Below are 17500 nucleotides of genomic sequence, written 5' to 3' on the forward strand. Positions count from 1 at the left end.
GGCACGAGGAGGGGCGGTGCCAGTGGAGGTGGGGGTGCAGGTGACCCCACATGGGGATGATGAAGAGGAGAGGAGGCTGACGCCCGCTAAAGGAATCTGTCCCAAGCAGGAAAGAGGAAACACAGGTAGGAACCTGGAAGTCTGATTACAATTGGTCTGGCTCTGTTTAAAATGCTTTGAAGGAGTAGAGACAGAATATTTGGGTTTATAAAGACAAATACACACATGTTTGGCATCAAGTGCAGTGTGAGTTTTGACACTCGATTAAGCACACACACACACACACACACACACACACACACACACACACACACACACACGCTACGCAGCCCCAGCTCTAAAGCTGCCTGGAGGATCCCTGCTGCTGAAACCAATTGTGCCAGGACGTGACAGCGGAGTCGTTGCCAGGCCCTGTGTGTGTTCATAAGGACATTCTGCTGCATCAAAAGGTTAAGAAAGCTGATTAAAATGCTGTGGCTGGGAGGTGCAGAGAAGAGGATTAATAAAGAGGATATAGGACCATTCATCTGGTTTAAAGAGTCTGTTTAGTATTAGCATGTGGAGCTGCAGGGGGACAAGCTAAAAGTTAAAAGGCCACACAGTCACTACTATAGATGCCACACAGTCACTACTATAGATGCCACACAGTCACTACTATAGATGCCACACAGTCACTACTATAGATGCCACACAGTCACTACTATAGATGCCACACAGTCACTACTATAGATGCCACACAGTCACTACTATAGATGCCACACAGTCACTACTATAGAGGTCACACAGTCACTACTATAGAGGCCACACAGTCACTATTATAACGGTCACACAGTCACTACTATAGAGGTCACACAGTCACTACTATAGATGCCACACAGTCACTACTATAGATGCCACACAGTCACTACTATAGATGCCACACAGTCACTACTATAGATGCCACACAGTCACTACTATAGGTGCCACACAGTCACTACTATAGATGCCACACAGTCACTACTATAGATGCCACACAGTCACTACTATAGATGCCACACAGTCACTACTATAGATGCCACACAGTCACTACTATAGATGCCACACAGTCACTACTATAGATGCCACACAGTCACTACTATAGATGCCACACAGTCACTACTATAGAGGTCACACAGTCACTACTATAGAGGCCACACAGTCACTACTATAGAGGTCACACAGTCACTACTATAGAGGTCACACAGTCACTAATATAGATGCCACACAGTCACTACTATAGATGCCACACAGTCACTACTATAGATGCCACACAGTCACTACTATAGAGGTCACACAGTCACTACTATAGAGGCCACACAGTCACTACTATAGAGGCCACACAGTCCCTACTATAGAGGTCACACAGTCACCACTATAGAGGTCACACAGTCACTACTATAGAGGCCACACAGTCACTACTATAGAGGTCACACAGTCACTACTATAGAGGTCACACAGTCACTACTATAGAGGTCACACAGTCACTACTATAGAGGCCACACAGTCACTACTATAGAGGTCACACAGTCACTACTATAGAGGTCACACAGTCACTACTATAGATGCCACACAGTCACTACTATAGATGCCACACAGTCACTACTATAGAGGCCACACAATCACTACAATAGAGTCCACACAGTCACTACTATAGAGGCCACACAGTCACTACTATAGAGGCCACACAGTCACTACTATAGAGGCCACAAAGTCACTTCTATAGAGGCCAAACAGTCAATACTATAGAGGCCAAACAGTCGCTACTATAGAGGCCAAACAGTCACTACTATAGAGGCCACACAGTAACTACTATAGAGGCTGCACAGTCACTACTATAGAGGCCACACAGTCACTACTATAGAGGCCACACAGTCACTACTATAGAGGCCACACAGTCACTACTATAGAGGCCACACAGTAATTAATATAGAGGCCACACAGTCACTACTATAGAGGACACACTGTCTCTACTATAGAGGCCATACAGTCACTTCTATAGAGGACACACAGTCACTACTATAGAGGTCACACAGTCACTACTATAGAGGCCACACAGTCACTACTATAGAGGTCACACAGTCACTACTATAGAGGTCACACAGTCACTACTATAGATGCCACACAGTCACTACTATAGATGCCACACAGTCACTACTATAGAGGCCACACAATCACTACAATAGAGTCCACACAGTCACTACTATAGAGGCCACACAGTCACTACTATAGAGGCCACACAGTCACTACTATAGAGGCCACAAAGTCACTTCTATAGAGGCCAAACAGTCAATACTATAGAGGCCAAACAGTCGCTACTATAGAGGCCAAACAGTCACTACTATAGAGGCCACACAGTAACTACTATAGAGGCTGCACAGTCACTACTATAGAGGCCACACAGTCACTACTATAGAGGCCACACAGTCACTACTATAGAGGCCACACAGTCACTACTATAGAGGCCACACAGTAATTAATATAGAGGCCACACAGTCACTACTATAGAGGACACACTGTCTCTACTATAGAGGCCATACAGTCACTTCTATAGAGGACACACAGTCACTACTATAGAGGCCACACAGTCACTACTATAGAGGCCACACAGTCACGACTATAGAGGCCACACAGTCACTACTATAGAGGCCACACAGGCACTACTATAGAGGACACATAGTCACTTCTATAGAGGCCAAACAGTCAATATTATAGAGGCCAAACAGTCACTACTATAGAGGCCAAACAGTCGCTACTATAGAGGCCAAACAGTCACTACTATAGAGGCCACACAGTAACTACTATAGAGGCTGCACAGTCACTACTATAGAGGCCACACAGTCACTACTATAGAGGCCACACAGTCACTACTATAGAGGCCACACAGTCACTACTATAGAGGCCACACAGTAATTAATATAGAGGACACACAGTCACTACTATAGAGGACACACTGTCTCTACTATAGAGGCCATACAGTCACTTCTATAGAGGACACACAGTCACTACTACAGAGGCCACACAGTCACTACTATAGAGCCCACACAGTCACTACTATATAGGCCACACAATCACTACTATAGAGGCCACACAGTCACTACTATAGAGGCCACACAGTCACTACTATAGAGGCCACACAGTCACTAATATAGAGGACACACAGTCACTGCTATAGAGACCACACAGTCATTAATATAGAGGATACACAGTCACTACTATAGAGGTCACACAGTCACTACTATAGAGGTCACACAGTCACTACTATAGAGGTCACACAGTCACTACTATAGAGGCCACACAGTCACTACTATAGAGGTCACACAGTCACTACTATAGAGGTCACACAGTCACTACTATAGATGCCACACAGTCACTACTATAGATGCCACACAGTCACTACTATAGAGGCCACACAATCACTACAATAGAGTCCACACAGTCACTACTATAGAGGCCACACAGTCACTACTATAGAGGCCACACAGTCACTACTATAGAGGCCACAAAGTCACTTCTATAGAGGCCAAACAGTCAATACTATAGAGGCCAAACAGTCGCTACTATAGAGGCCAAACAGTCACTACTATAGAGGCCACACAGTAACTACTATAGAGGCTGCACAGTCACTACTATAGAGGCCACACAGTCACTACTATAGAGGCCACACAGTCACTACTATAGAGGCCACACAGTCACTACTATAGAGGCCACACAGTAATTAATATAGAGGCCACACAGTCACTACTATAGAGGACACACTGTCTCTACTATAGAGGCCATACAGTCACTTCTATAGAGGACACACAGTCACTACTATAGAGGTCACACAGTCACTACTATAGAGGCCACACAGTCACTACTATAGAGGTCACACAGTCACTACTATAGAGGTCACACAGTCACTACTATAGATGCCACACAGTCACTACTATAGATGCCACACAGTCACTACTATAGAGGCCACACAATCACTACAATAGAGTCCACACAGTCACTACTATAGAGGCCACACAGTCACTACTATAGAGGCCACACAGTCACTACTATAGAGGCCACAAAGTCACTTCTATAGAGGCCAAACAGTCAATACTATAGAGGCCAAACAGTCGCTACTATAGAGGCCAAACAGTCACTACTATAGAGGCCACACAGTAACTACTATAGAGGCTGCACAGTCACTACTATAGAGGCCACACAGTCACTACTATAGAGGCCACACAGTCACTACTATAGAGGCCACACAGTCACTACTATAGAGGCCACACAGTAATTAATATAGAGGCCACACAGTCACTACTATAGAGGACACACTGTCTCTACTATAGAGGCCATACAGTCACTTCTATAGAGGACACACAGTCACTACTATAGAGGCCACACAGTCACTACTATAGAGGCCACACAGTCACGACTATAGAGGCCACACAGTCACTACTATAGAGGCCACACAGGCACTACTATAGAGGACACATAGTCACTTCTATAGAGGCCAAACAGTCAATATTATAGAGGCCAAACAGTCACTACTATAGAGGCCAAACAGTCGCTACTATAGAGGCCAAACAGTCACTACTATAGAGGCCACACAGTAACTACTATAGAGGCTGCACAGTCACTACTATAGAGGCCACACAGTCACTACTATAGAGGCCACACAGTCACTACTATAGAGGCCACACAGTCACTACTATAGAGGCCACACAGTAATTAATATAGAGGACACACAGTCACTACTATAGAGGACACACTGTCTCTACTATAGAGGCCATACAGTCACTTCTATAGAGGACACACAGTCACTACTACAGAGGCCACACAGTCACTACTATAGAGCCCACACAGTCACTACTATATAGGCCACACAATCACTACTATAGAGGCCACACAGTCACTACTATAGAGGCCACACAGTCACTACTATAGAGGCCACACAGTCACTAATATAGAGGACACACAGTCACTGCTATAGAGACCACACAGTCATTAATATAGAGGATACACAGTCACTACTATAGAGGACACACAGTCACAACAATAGAGGCCACACAGTCACTACTACAGAGGACACACAGTCACTACTATAGAGGCCACACATTCACTAATATAGAGGACACACAGTCACTATTATAGAGGACACACAGTCACTACTATAGAGGACACACAGTCAGTACTATAGAGGCCACACATTCACTAATATAGAGGACACACAGTCACTATTATAGAGGACACACAGTCACTACTACAGAGGACACACAGTCACTACAATAGAGGCCACACATTCACTAATATAGAGGTCACACAGTCACTACTATAGAGGCCACACAGTCACTACTATAGAGGCCACACAGTCACTACTATAGAGGACACACAGTCAGTACTATAGAGGCCATACAGTCACTACTATAGAGGCCACACAGTCACTACTATAGAGGACACACAGTCACTACTATAGATGCCACACAGTCACTACTATAGGTGCCACACAGTCACTACTATAGATGCCACACAGTCACTACTATAGATGCCACACAGTCACTACTATAGATGCCACACAGTCACTACTATAGATGCCACACAGTCACTACTATAGATGCCACACAGTCACTACTATAGATGCCACACAGTCACTACTATAGATGCCACACAGTCACTACTATAGATGCCACACAGTCACTACTATAGAGGTCACACAGTCACTACTATAGAGGCCACACAGTCACTACTATAGAGGTCACACAGTCACTACTATAGAGGTCACACAGTCACTACTATAGATGCCACACAGTCACTACTATAGATGCCACACAGTCACTACTATAGATGCCACACAGTCACTACTATAGAGGTCACACAGTCACTACTATAGAGGCCACACAGTCACTACTATAGAGGCCACACAGTCCCTACTATAGAGGTCACACAGTCACTACTATAGAGGTCACACAGTCACTACTATAGAGGCCACACAGTCACTACTATAGATGCCACACAGTCACTACTATAGAGGCCACACAGTCACTACAATAGAGTCCACACAGTCACTACTATAGAGGCCACACAGTCACTACTATAGAGGCCACACAGTCACTACTATAGAGGCCACACAGTCACTTCTATAGACGCCAAACAGTCAATATTATAGAGGCCAAACAGTCACTACTATAGAGGCCAAACAGTCGCTACTATAGAGGCCAAACAGTCACTACTATAGAGGCCACACAGTAACTACTATAGAGGCTGCACAGTCACTACTATAGAGGCCACACAGTCACTACTATAGAGGCCACACAGTCACTACTATAGAGGCCACACAGTCACTACTATAGAGGCCACACAGTAATAATATAGAGGCCACACAGTCACTACTATAGAGGACACACTGTCTCTACTATAGAGGACATACAGTCACTTCTATAGAGGACACACAGTCACTACTATAGAGGCCACACAGTCACTACTATAGAGGCCACACAGTCACGACTATAGAGGCCACACAGTCACTACTATAGAGGCCACACAGGCACTACTATAGAGGACACATAGTCACTTCTATAGAGGCCAAACAGTCAATATTATAGAGGCCAAACAGTCACTACTATAGAGGCCAAACAGTCGCTACTATAGAGGCCAAACAGTCACTACTATAGAGGCCACACAGTAACTACTATAGAGGCTGCACAGTCACTACTATAGAGGCCACACAGTCACTACTATAGAGGCCACACAGTCACTACTATAGAGGCCACACAGTCACTACTATAGAGGCCACACAGTAATTAATATAGAGGACACACAGTCACTACTATAGAGGACACACTGTCTCTACTATAGAGGCCATACAGTCACTTCTATAGAGGACACACAGTCACTACTACAGAGGCCACACAGTCACTACTATAGAGCCCACACAGTCACTACTATATAGGCCACATAGTCAGTACTATAGAGGCCACACAGTCACTACTATAGAGGCCACACAATCACTACTATAGAGGCCACACAGTCACTACTATAGAGGCCACACAGTCACTACTATAGAGGCCACACAGTCACTAATATAGAGGACACACAGTCACTGCTATAGAGACCACACAGTCATTAATATAGAGGATACACAGTCACTACTATAGAGGACACACAGTCACAACAATAGAGGCCACACAGTCACTACTACAGAGGACACACAGTCACTACTATAGAGGCCACACATTCACTAATATAGAGGACACACAGTCACTATTATAGAGGACACACAGTCACTACTATAGAGGACACACAGTCAGTACTATAGAGGCCACACATTCACTAATATAGAGGACACACAGTCACTATTATAGAGGACACACAGTCACTACTACAGAGGACACACAGTCACTACTATAGAGGCCACACATTCACTAATATAGAGGTCACACAGTCACTACTATAGAGGCCACACAGTCACTACTATAGAGGCCACACAGTCACTACTATAGAGGACACACAGTCAGTACTATAGAGGCCATACAGTCACTACTATAGAGGCCACACAGTCACTACTATAGAGGACACACAGTCACTACTATAGAGTCCACACAGTCACTAATATAGAGGTTACACAGTAACTACTATAGAGACCACACAGTCACAACTATAGAGGCCACACAGTCACTACTATAGAGGACACACAGTAACTACTATAGAGGCCACACCGTCACTACTATAGAGGACAAACAGTCACTACTATAGAGGCCACACAGTCACTACTATAGAGGCCACACAGTCACTACTATAGAGGCCACACATTCACTACTATAGAGGCCACACAGTCACTACTATAGAGCCCACACAGTCACTACTATATAGGCCACACAGTCAGTACTATAGAGGCCACACAGTCACTACTATAGAGGCCACACAATCACTACTATAGATGCCACACAGTCACTAGTATAGAGGCCACACAGGCACTACTATAGAGGACACACAGTCACTACTATAGAGGACACACAGTCACTATTATAGAGGCCAAACAGTCAATACTATAGAGGCCAAACAGTCAATACTATAGAGGCCAAACAGTCACTACTATAGAGGCCAAACAGTCACTACTATAGAGGCCAAACAGTCACTACTATAGAGGCCACACAGTCACTACTATAGAGGCCACACAGTCACTGCTATAGAAGCCACACAGTCACTACTTAAGAGGACACACAGTCACTACTATAGAGGCCACACAGTCACTACTATAGAGGCCACACAGTCACTACTATAGAGGCCACCAGTAACACAGTCACTACTATATAGAGGACACACAGTCACTACTATAGAGGCCACACAGTCACTACTATAGAGGACACACACTACTATAGAGGCCACACTCTACTATAGAGGACACACCGCCTATAAAGTCACTACTATAGAGGACAGGCAGTCACTACTATAGAGGCCACACAGTCACTAATATAGAGGACACACAGTCACTACTATAGATGCCAAACAGTCACTACTGTAGAGGCCACACAGTCACTACTATAGAGGACAAACAGTCACTACTATAGAGGCCACACAATCACTACTATAGATGCCACACAGTCACTAGTATAGAGGCCACACAGGCACTACTATAGAGGACACACAGTCACTACTATAGAGGACACACAGTCACTATTATAGAGGCCAAACAGTCAATACTATAGAGGCCAAACAGTCACTACTATAGAGGACACACTGTCTCTACTATAGAGGCCATACAGTCACTTCTATAGAGGACACACAGTCACTACTACAGAGGCCACACAGTCACTACTATAGAGCCCACACAGTCACTACTATATAGGCCACATAGTCAGTACTATAGAGGCCACACAGTCACTACTATAGAGGCCACACAATCACTACTATAGAGGCCACACAGTCACTACTATAGAGGCCACACAGTCACTACTATAGAGGCCACACAGTCACTAATATAGAGGACACACAGTCACTGCTATAGAGACCACACAGTCATTAATATAGAGGATACACAGTCACTACTATAGAGGACACACAGTCACAACAATAGAGGCCACACAGTCACTACTACAGAGGACACACAGTCACTACTATAGAGGCCACACATTCACTAATATAGAGGACACACAGTCACTATTATAGAGGACACACAGTCACTACTATAGAGGACACACAGTCAGTACTATAGAGGCCACACATTCACTAATATAGAGGACACACAGTCACTATTATAGAGGACACACAGTCACTACTACAGAGGACACACAGTCACTACTATAGAGGCCACACATTCACTAATATAGAGGTCACACAGTCACTACTATAGAGGCCACACAGTCACTACTATAGAGGCCACACAGTCACTACTATAGAGGACACACAGTCAGTACTATAGAGGCCATACAGTCACTACTATAGAGGCCACACAGTCACTACTATAGAGGACACACAGTCACTACTATAGAGTCCACACAGTCACTAATATAGAGGTTACACAGTAACTACTATAGAGACCACACAGTCACAACTATAGAGGCCACACAGTCACTACTATAGAGGACACACAGTAACTACTATAGAGGCCACACCGTCACTACTATAGAGGACAAACAGTCACTACTATAGAGGCCACACAGTCACTACTATAGAGGCCACACAGTCACTACTATAGAGGCCACACATTCACTACTATAGAGGCCACACAGTCACTACTATAGAGCCCACACAGTCACTACTATATAGGCCACACAGTCAGTACTATAGAGGCCACACAGTCACTACTATAGAGGCCACACAATCACTACTATAGATGCCACACAGTCACTAGTATAGAGGCCACACAGGCACTACTATAGAGGACACACAGTCACTACTATAGAGGACACACAGTCACTATTATAGAGGCCAAACAGTCAATACTATAGAGGCCAAACAGTCAATACTATAGAGGCCAAACAGTCACTACTATAGAGGCCAAACAGTCACTACTATAGAGGCCAAACAGTCACTACTATAGAGGCCACACAGTCACTACTATAGAGGCCACACAGTCACTGCTATAGAAGCCACACAGTCACTACTTAAGAGGACACACAGTCACTACTATAGAGGCCACACAGTCACTACTATAGAGGCCACACAGTCACTACTATAGAGGCCACACAGTAACTAATAAAGAGGACACACAGTCACTACTATAGAGACCACACAGTCACTAATATAGAGGACACACAGTCACTACTATAGAGGCCACACAGTCACTACTATAGAGGACACACCGTCTCTACTATAGAGGCCATAAAGTCACTACTATAGAGGACAGGCAGTCACTACTATAGAGGCCACACAGTCACTAATATAGAGGACACACAGTCACTACTATAGATGCCAAACAGTCACTACTGTAGAGGCCACACAGTCACTACTATAGAGGACAAACAGTCACTACTATAGAGGCCACACAATCACTACTATAGATGCCACACAGTCACTAGTATAGAGGCCACACAGGCACTACTATAGAGGACACACAGTCACTACTATAGAGGACACACAGTCACTATTATAGAGGCCAAACAGTCAATACTATAGAGGCCAAACAGTCAATACTATAGAGGCCAAACAGTCACTACTATAGAGGCCAAACAGTCACTACTATAGAGGCCAAACAGTCACTACTATAGAGGCCACACAGTCACTACTATAGAGGCCACACAGTCACTGCTATAGAAGCCACACAGTCACTACTTAAGAGGACACACAGTCACTACTATAGAGGCCACACAGTCACTACTATAGAGGCCACACAGTCACTACTATAGAGGCCACACAGTAACTAATAAAGAGGACACACAGTCACTACTATAGAGACCACACAGTCACTAATATAGAGGACACACAGTCACTACTATAGAGGCCACACAGTCACTACTATAGAGGACACACCGTCTCTACTATAGAGGCCATAAAGTCACTACTATAGAGGACAGGCAGTCACTACTATAGAGGCCACACAGTCACTAATATAGAGGACACACAGTCACTACTATAGATGCCAAACAGTCACTACTGTAGAGGCCACACAGTCACTACTATAGAGGACAAACAGTCACTACTATAGAGGACACACAGTCACTACTATAGAGGTCACACAGTCACTAATATAGAGGTCACACAGTCACTACTTTCGGAACGCAAACTGGTAGACTGGAGATAGTAGAATCGGGAAGTTGGGGAATAATAAGTCAAATTCTACATAAGCAGAGAGGCCGCCCATATATATGATGAGAAAGACTGTATTCCTACACAACTCAACCTATAGCAGACAGAGAAATATACTGTCCTCCTACACAAGTCAACCTATAGCAGACAGAGGACCTACACAACTCAACCTATAGCAGACAGAGGGAAATATACTGTCCTCCTACACAACTCAATCTATAGCAGACAGAGAAATATACTGTCCTCCTACACAACTCAACCTATAGCAGACAGAGAACCTACACAACTCAACCTATAGCAGACAGAGGGAAATATACTGTCCTCCTATACAACTCAACCTACAGCAGACAGATAACCTACAAAACTCAACCTATAGCAGATAGAGAGAAATATAGTGTCCATGTCACGACTTCTACCGAAGGTAACTCCTCTCCCTGTTTGGGCGGCGCTCGGCGTCGCCGGTTTACTAGCCAGTCTACTAGCCGGTCTACTAGCCGGTCTACTAGCCGGTCTACTAGCCGGTCTACTTGCCGGTCTACTAGCCGGTTTACTAGCCGGTTTACTAGCCGGTCTACTAGCCGGTCTACTAGCCGGTCTACTAGCCGGTCTACTAGCCGGTCTACTAGCCGGTCTACTAGCCGGTCTACTAGCCGGTCTACTAGCCGGTCTACTAGCCGGTCTACTAGCCGGTCTACTAGCCGGTCTACTAGCCGGTCTACTAGCCGGTTTACTAGCCGGTCTACTAGCCGGTCTACTAGCCGGTCTACTAGCCGGTCTACTAGCCGGTCTACTAGCCGGTCTACTAGCCGGTCTACTAGCCGGTTTACTAGCCGGTCTACTAGCCGGTCTACTAGCCGGTCTACTAGCCGGTTTACTAGCCGGTCTACTAGCCGGTCTACTAGCCGGTCTACTAGCCGGTCTACTAGCCGGTTTACTAGCCGGTCTACTAGCCGGTCTACTAGCCGGTCTACTAGCCGGTCTACTAGCCGGTCTACTAGCCGGTCTACTAGCCGGTCTACTAGCCGGTCTACTAGCCGGTCTACTAGCCGGTCTACTAGCCGGTCTACTAGCCGGTCTACTAGCCGGTTACTAGCCGGTCTACTAGCCGGTCTACTAGCCGGTCTACTAGCCGGTCTACTAGCCGGTCTACTAGCCGCCGTCTACTAGCCGGTCTACTAGCCGGTCTACTAGCCGGTCTACTAGCCGGTCTACTAGCCGGTCTACTAGCCGGTCTACTAGCCGGTCTACTAGCCGGTCTACTAGCCGGTCTACTAGCCGGTCTACTAGCCGGTCTACTAGCCGGTCTACTAGCCGGTCTACTAGCCGGTCTACTAGCCGGTCTACTAGCCGGTCTACTAGCCGGTCTACTAGCCGGTCTACTAGCCGGTCTACTAGCCGGTCTACTAGCCGGTCTACTAGCCGGTCTACTAGCCGGTCTACTAGCCGGTCTACTAGCCGGTCTACTAGCCGGTCTACTAGCCGGTCTACTAGCCGGTCTACTAGCCGGTCTACTAGCCGGTCTACTAGCCGGTCTACTAGCCGGTCTACTAGCCGGTCTACTAGCCGGTCTACTAGCCGCTACCGATCCCTTTTTCTTTTTCTGGTTGTTTTGTCTGTGTTCCTTTTCACACCTGGTTTCAGTTGCTTTGATTTCTGTGGGTATATAGGGCACCTGTTACCTGCCGTAATTCGTGCAGGATTAGACTTGTGTGCATTGCGCTCCATTGTATTTGATGTTTGTTGTTTTTTCGCTATTACGCACGTGTATGTAAAGTGTCGGAACTGTGTTTGTTCCTCCGTGCGTTTGCACCAGTTTCTGATTATTCAAGAGCGTAGTTTTGGGGTTTTGGTCTGTGCCGTTTTTGTATTGCTGGACTATATTATTAAACACGCTTCTCAGACATATCTGCTCTCTCCTGCGCCTGACTCCTACACCTCTCACCAAGACGCATGTTATCACAGTCCTCCTACACAACTCAACCTATAGCAGACAGAGAAATATATACTGTTCTCCTACACAACTCAGCCAATAGCAGACAGAGAACCTACACAACTCAACCTATAGCAGACAGATAAATATACTGTCCTCCTACACAACTGAACCTATAGCAGACAGAATTAAATATACTGTCCTCCTACACAACTGAACCTATAGCAGACAGATAAATATACTGTCCTCCTACACAACTGAACCTGTAGCAGACAGATAAATATACTGTCCTCCTACACAACTCATCCTATAGCAGACAGAGAACCTACACAACTCAACCTATAGCAGACAGAGAGAAATATACTGTTCTCCTACACAACTCAACCTATAGCAGACAGAGAAAAATATACTGTCCTCCTACACAACTCAACCTATAGCAGACAGAGAGAAATATACTGTCCTCCTACACAACTCAACCTATAGCAGACAGAGATAAATATACTGTCCTCCTACACATCTCAACCTATAGCAGACAGAGATAAATATACTGTCCTCCTACACAACTCAACCTATAACAGACAGAGAAATATACTGTCCTTCTACACAACTTAACCTATAGGAGACAGATAAATATACTGTCCTCCTACACAACTCAATCTATAGCAGACAGATAAATATACTGTCCTCCTACACAACTCAACCTATAGCAGACAGAGAACCTACACAACTCAACCTATAGCAGACAGAGATAAATATACTGTTCTCCTACACAACTCAACCAATAGCAGACAGAAAACCTACACAATTCAACCTATAGCAGACAGAGATAAATATAGTGTCCTCCTACATAACTCAACCTATAGCAGACAGAGAACCTACACAACTCAACCTATAGCAGACAGAGAACCTACACAATTCAACCTATAGCAGACAGAGATAAATATAGTGTCCTCCTACATAACTCAACCTATAGCAGACAGAGAACCTACACAACTCAACCTATAGCAGACAGAGGGGGAATTTACTGTCCTCCTACACAACTCAACCTGTAGCAGACAGAAAATATACAGTCCTCCTACACAACTCAACCTATAGCAGACAGAAAATATACAGTCCTCCTACACAACTCAACCTATAGCAGACAGAGAACCTACACAACTCAACCTATAGCAGACAGAGGGAAATATACTGTCCTCCTACACAACTCAACCTGTAGCAGACAGAAAATATACTGTCCTCCTACACAACTCAACCTATAGCAGACAGAGAAATATACTGTCCTCCTATACAACTCAACCTATAGCAGACAGATAACCTACACAACTCAACCTATAACAGATAGAGAGGAATATAGTGTCCTCCTACACAACTCAACCTATAACAGACAGAAAAATATAGTGTCCTCCTACCCAACTCAACCTGTAGCAGACAGAGAAATATACTGTCCTCCTACACAACTCAATCTATAGCAGACAGAGGGAATTATACTGTCCTCCTACACAACTCAACCTATAGCAGACAGAGAAATATACTGTCCTCCTACACAACTCAACATATAGCAGACAGAGGAATATACTGTCCTCCTACATAACTCAACCTATAGCAGACAGAGCCAAATATACTGTTCTCCTACACAACTCAACCAATAGCAGACAGAGAACCTACACAATTTAACCTATAGCAGACAGAGATAAATATAGTGTCCTCATATACTCATTTGAGTTCATCCAAAACTCAAATTTAGTCAGAATCAGAGTCAGAATCCCACCGACTCACACAGTTTGATGCCTTTCTTCTGCTTCCACAGTATTACAGTGACCTTCCCTTGATTTATTTCACCGGAGGAAAAGTCAACCTTATCTATCGGAATGCAGGACAATGAAGCACTCCAGGGCTGAATGAATTAATGAAACAGCTGAAGAGTGTTTCAAGCTTTACTCAACACGTTAGAATACCACTTAGAGACTTCTTCTTAAGTTTCAGCCAAACCAGATGATGTTTAAAAGGGCTAATTATATCCAGCATGGCTGCCAGACAGAACAGAGTACATCATAGTGCCTGCGGTGGAGGTGAGGAAGGGAAACATGCTATAGACCATCGCTGCCCAACACTCTTCCTGGAGATAAACTGTCCTGTAGGTTATCAGTCCATAACTCTTCTTGGAGATCTATTGTCCTATAGGTTTTCAGTCCAACCCTCTTCCTGGAGATCTACTGTCCTTTAGGTTATCAGTCCATCCCTAATTTAACACACCTGATTAAACTAATTAGCTGCTCAACAAGAACTTAACTAGCTGAATCAGATATGCTAAATTAGGGATGGACTGAAAACCTCCAGGACAGTAGATCTCCAGGAAGGGGGTTGGACTGAAAACCTACAGGACAGTAGATCTCCGGGAAGGGGGTTGGACTGAAAACCTACAGGACAGTAGATCTCCAGGAAGGGGGTTGGACTGATAACCTACAGGACAGTTTATCTCCAGTCCTTGGGCAGTCCTGATAAAGAGGGCAGAACAGAGCACTGCAGTTAGTTAGGGAGAACGGCTGACCTGATCTGTCATGCACGCACTCATACAAATGCAGAAATGCAAGCATGGCATGCACATGAACCCCCCACACACACAGACACACATCTTAGTAGAATGGGGTTCCTCTACGTAATGACACAGAACAAGGCCGAGGCAGGATGTTACAAAAGGAACCCAACTGTTAGTTGTTTCAGACAGAAGAGGAGGGGCTTAAGGTGTATTTCTGATTGTGGGCAGCTTGTTTTTCATGCCTGCGTGTATGTATGCAGACAGTTCCTGTCTAAAACTGTCCCCATAGAAGAACCCTTTTGGATCCAGGTAGATCCCTTTTTGGTTCCAGGTAGAACCATTATGTGGAAAAGGTTCTACGTACATCCCAAAAAGGATTCTACCTTGAACCTAAATGGTTCTACCTGGATCCAAAAGGGTTCTACCTGGAACCTAAAGGGTTCTACCTGGATCCAAAATGGTTCTTCCTGGAACCTAAAGGGTTCTACCTGGATCCAAAAGGGTTCTACCTGGAATCTAAAGAGTTCTGCATGGATCCAAAATAGTTTTTCAAAAGGTTCTCCTATGGGGACAGTTTTAGATAGGGACTGTCTGCACGCACACAGTCAGGCATGTGAAACAAGCTGCCCACATGCACACACTCAGAAATACACCTCAACCCCCTCCTCTCCTGTCTGAAACCACAGTTGGTTTCTTTTTGTAACATCCTGCCTCGGCCTTGTACTGCGTCAGTACGCAGCTTACACTGCAAAGATGTTGTGAGGCTAGCACATTTAACGGAACACAAACACACACACACACACACACACACACACACACACACACACACACACACACACATAGATGATGTTGGGATGAAAAATGGCTTCTGAATGTCTTCATTTCTCAAGCTGATGTAAACCCTGTGTGAGCGGTGTGTGTGTGTGGTTGAGAGAGTGGCGTGTGTGTGTGTTTGAGATATTCGTGAGCATTGTGTGTGTGAAGAATGATGAGTGTCATCAGACAGCGCACGGCTGTCGCTAAGGGAGCTCTGCCGTCGCCACGACGACCCTGGCCTGGCTTTGAACCCATCTCCAGACACCTCATATCCCCTCTGGATGTGCACCGAGACATCACCACCACACACACACACACACACACACACACACACACACACACACACACACACACACACAGACACACACACACACACACAGACACACAGACACACACACACACACACACACACACACACACACACACACACACACACACACACACACACACACACACACACACACACACACACACACACACACACACACACACACACACACACACACACACACAGACACATACATTGACACACACACAGACACACAGACACAGATACACAGACACAGACACACAGACACACGCACACACACACACACACACACACACTCTGAGTGAATATTTCATGATTCTCTCTCTCTACCCATCCATCTTTGATCTGCCTGGGCTGAGATACATCTCTAGAGGACTACACTGTGAACTAGGCTGAAATGTTGAACATTATGGAATTTACTGTCTTGTTTGCAGTAGTGAATTATGTAGTTACTGTAGGGCACTGCTGGCCCCCCTTCTGAAGGATCAATCAATCAATCTAATGTATTTATAAAGCCCTTCTTACATCAGCTGATGTAACAAAGTGCTGTACAGAAACCCAGCCTAAAACCCCAAAACAGCAAGCAATGCAGGTGTAGAAGCATGGTGGCTAGGAAAAACTCCCTAGAAAGGCCAGAACCTAGGAAGAAACCTAGAGAGGAACCAGGCTATGT

General features: G+C 45.1%; 1 protein-coding gene across 2 annotated transcripts in view; it reads left to right on the plus strand.

Annotated features, from left to right (window-relative positions):
- Positions 1–17500, plus strand: part of LOC112218026 (B-cell lymphoma/leukemia 11B) — a 66605-nt gene that overhangs the window by 15559 nt on the left and 33546 nt on the right. For both annotated transcript variants that reach the window (XM_042301001.1, XM_042301002.1), the window contains one exon: positions 1–125. This exon is cut by the window's left edge and continues 244 nt beyond it. In XM_042301001.1, coding sequence (XP_042156935.1) covers positions 1–125 — 125 coding nt within the window. The remainder of the gene's footprint in view (positions 126–17500) is intronic.

The sequence above is a fragment of the Oncorhynchus tshawytscha genome, linkage group LG18 (genome assembly GCF_018296145.1).
Source record: "Oncorhynchus tshawytscha isolate Ot180627B linkage group LG18, Otsh_v2.0, whole genome shotgun sequence".
NCBI lineage: Eukaryota > Metazoa > Chordata > Actinopteri > Salmoniformes > Salmonidae > Oncorhynchus > Oncorhynchus tshawytscha.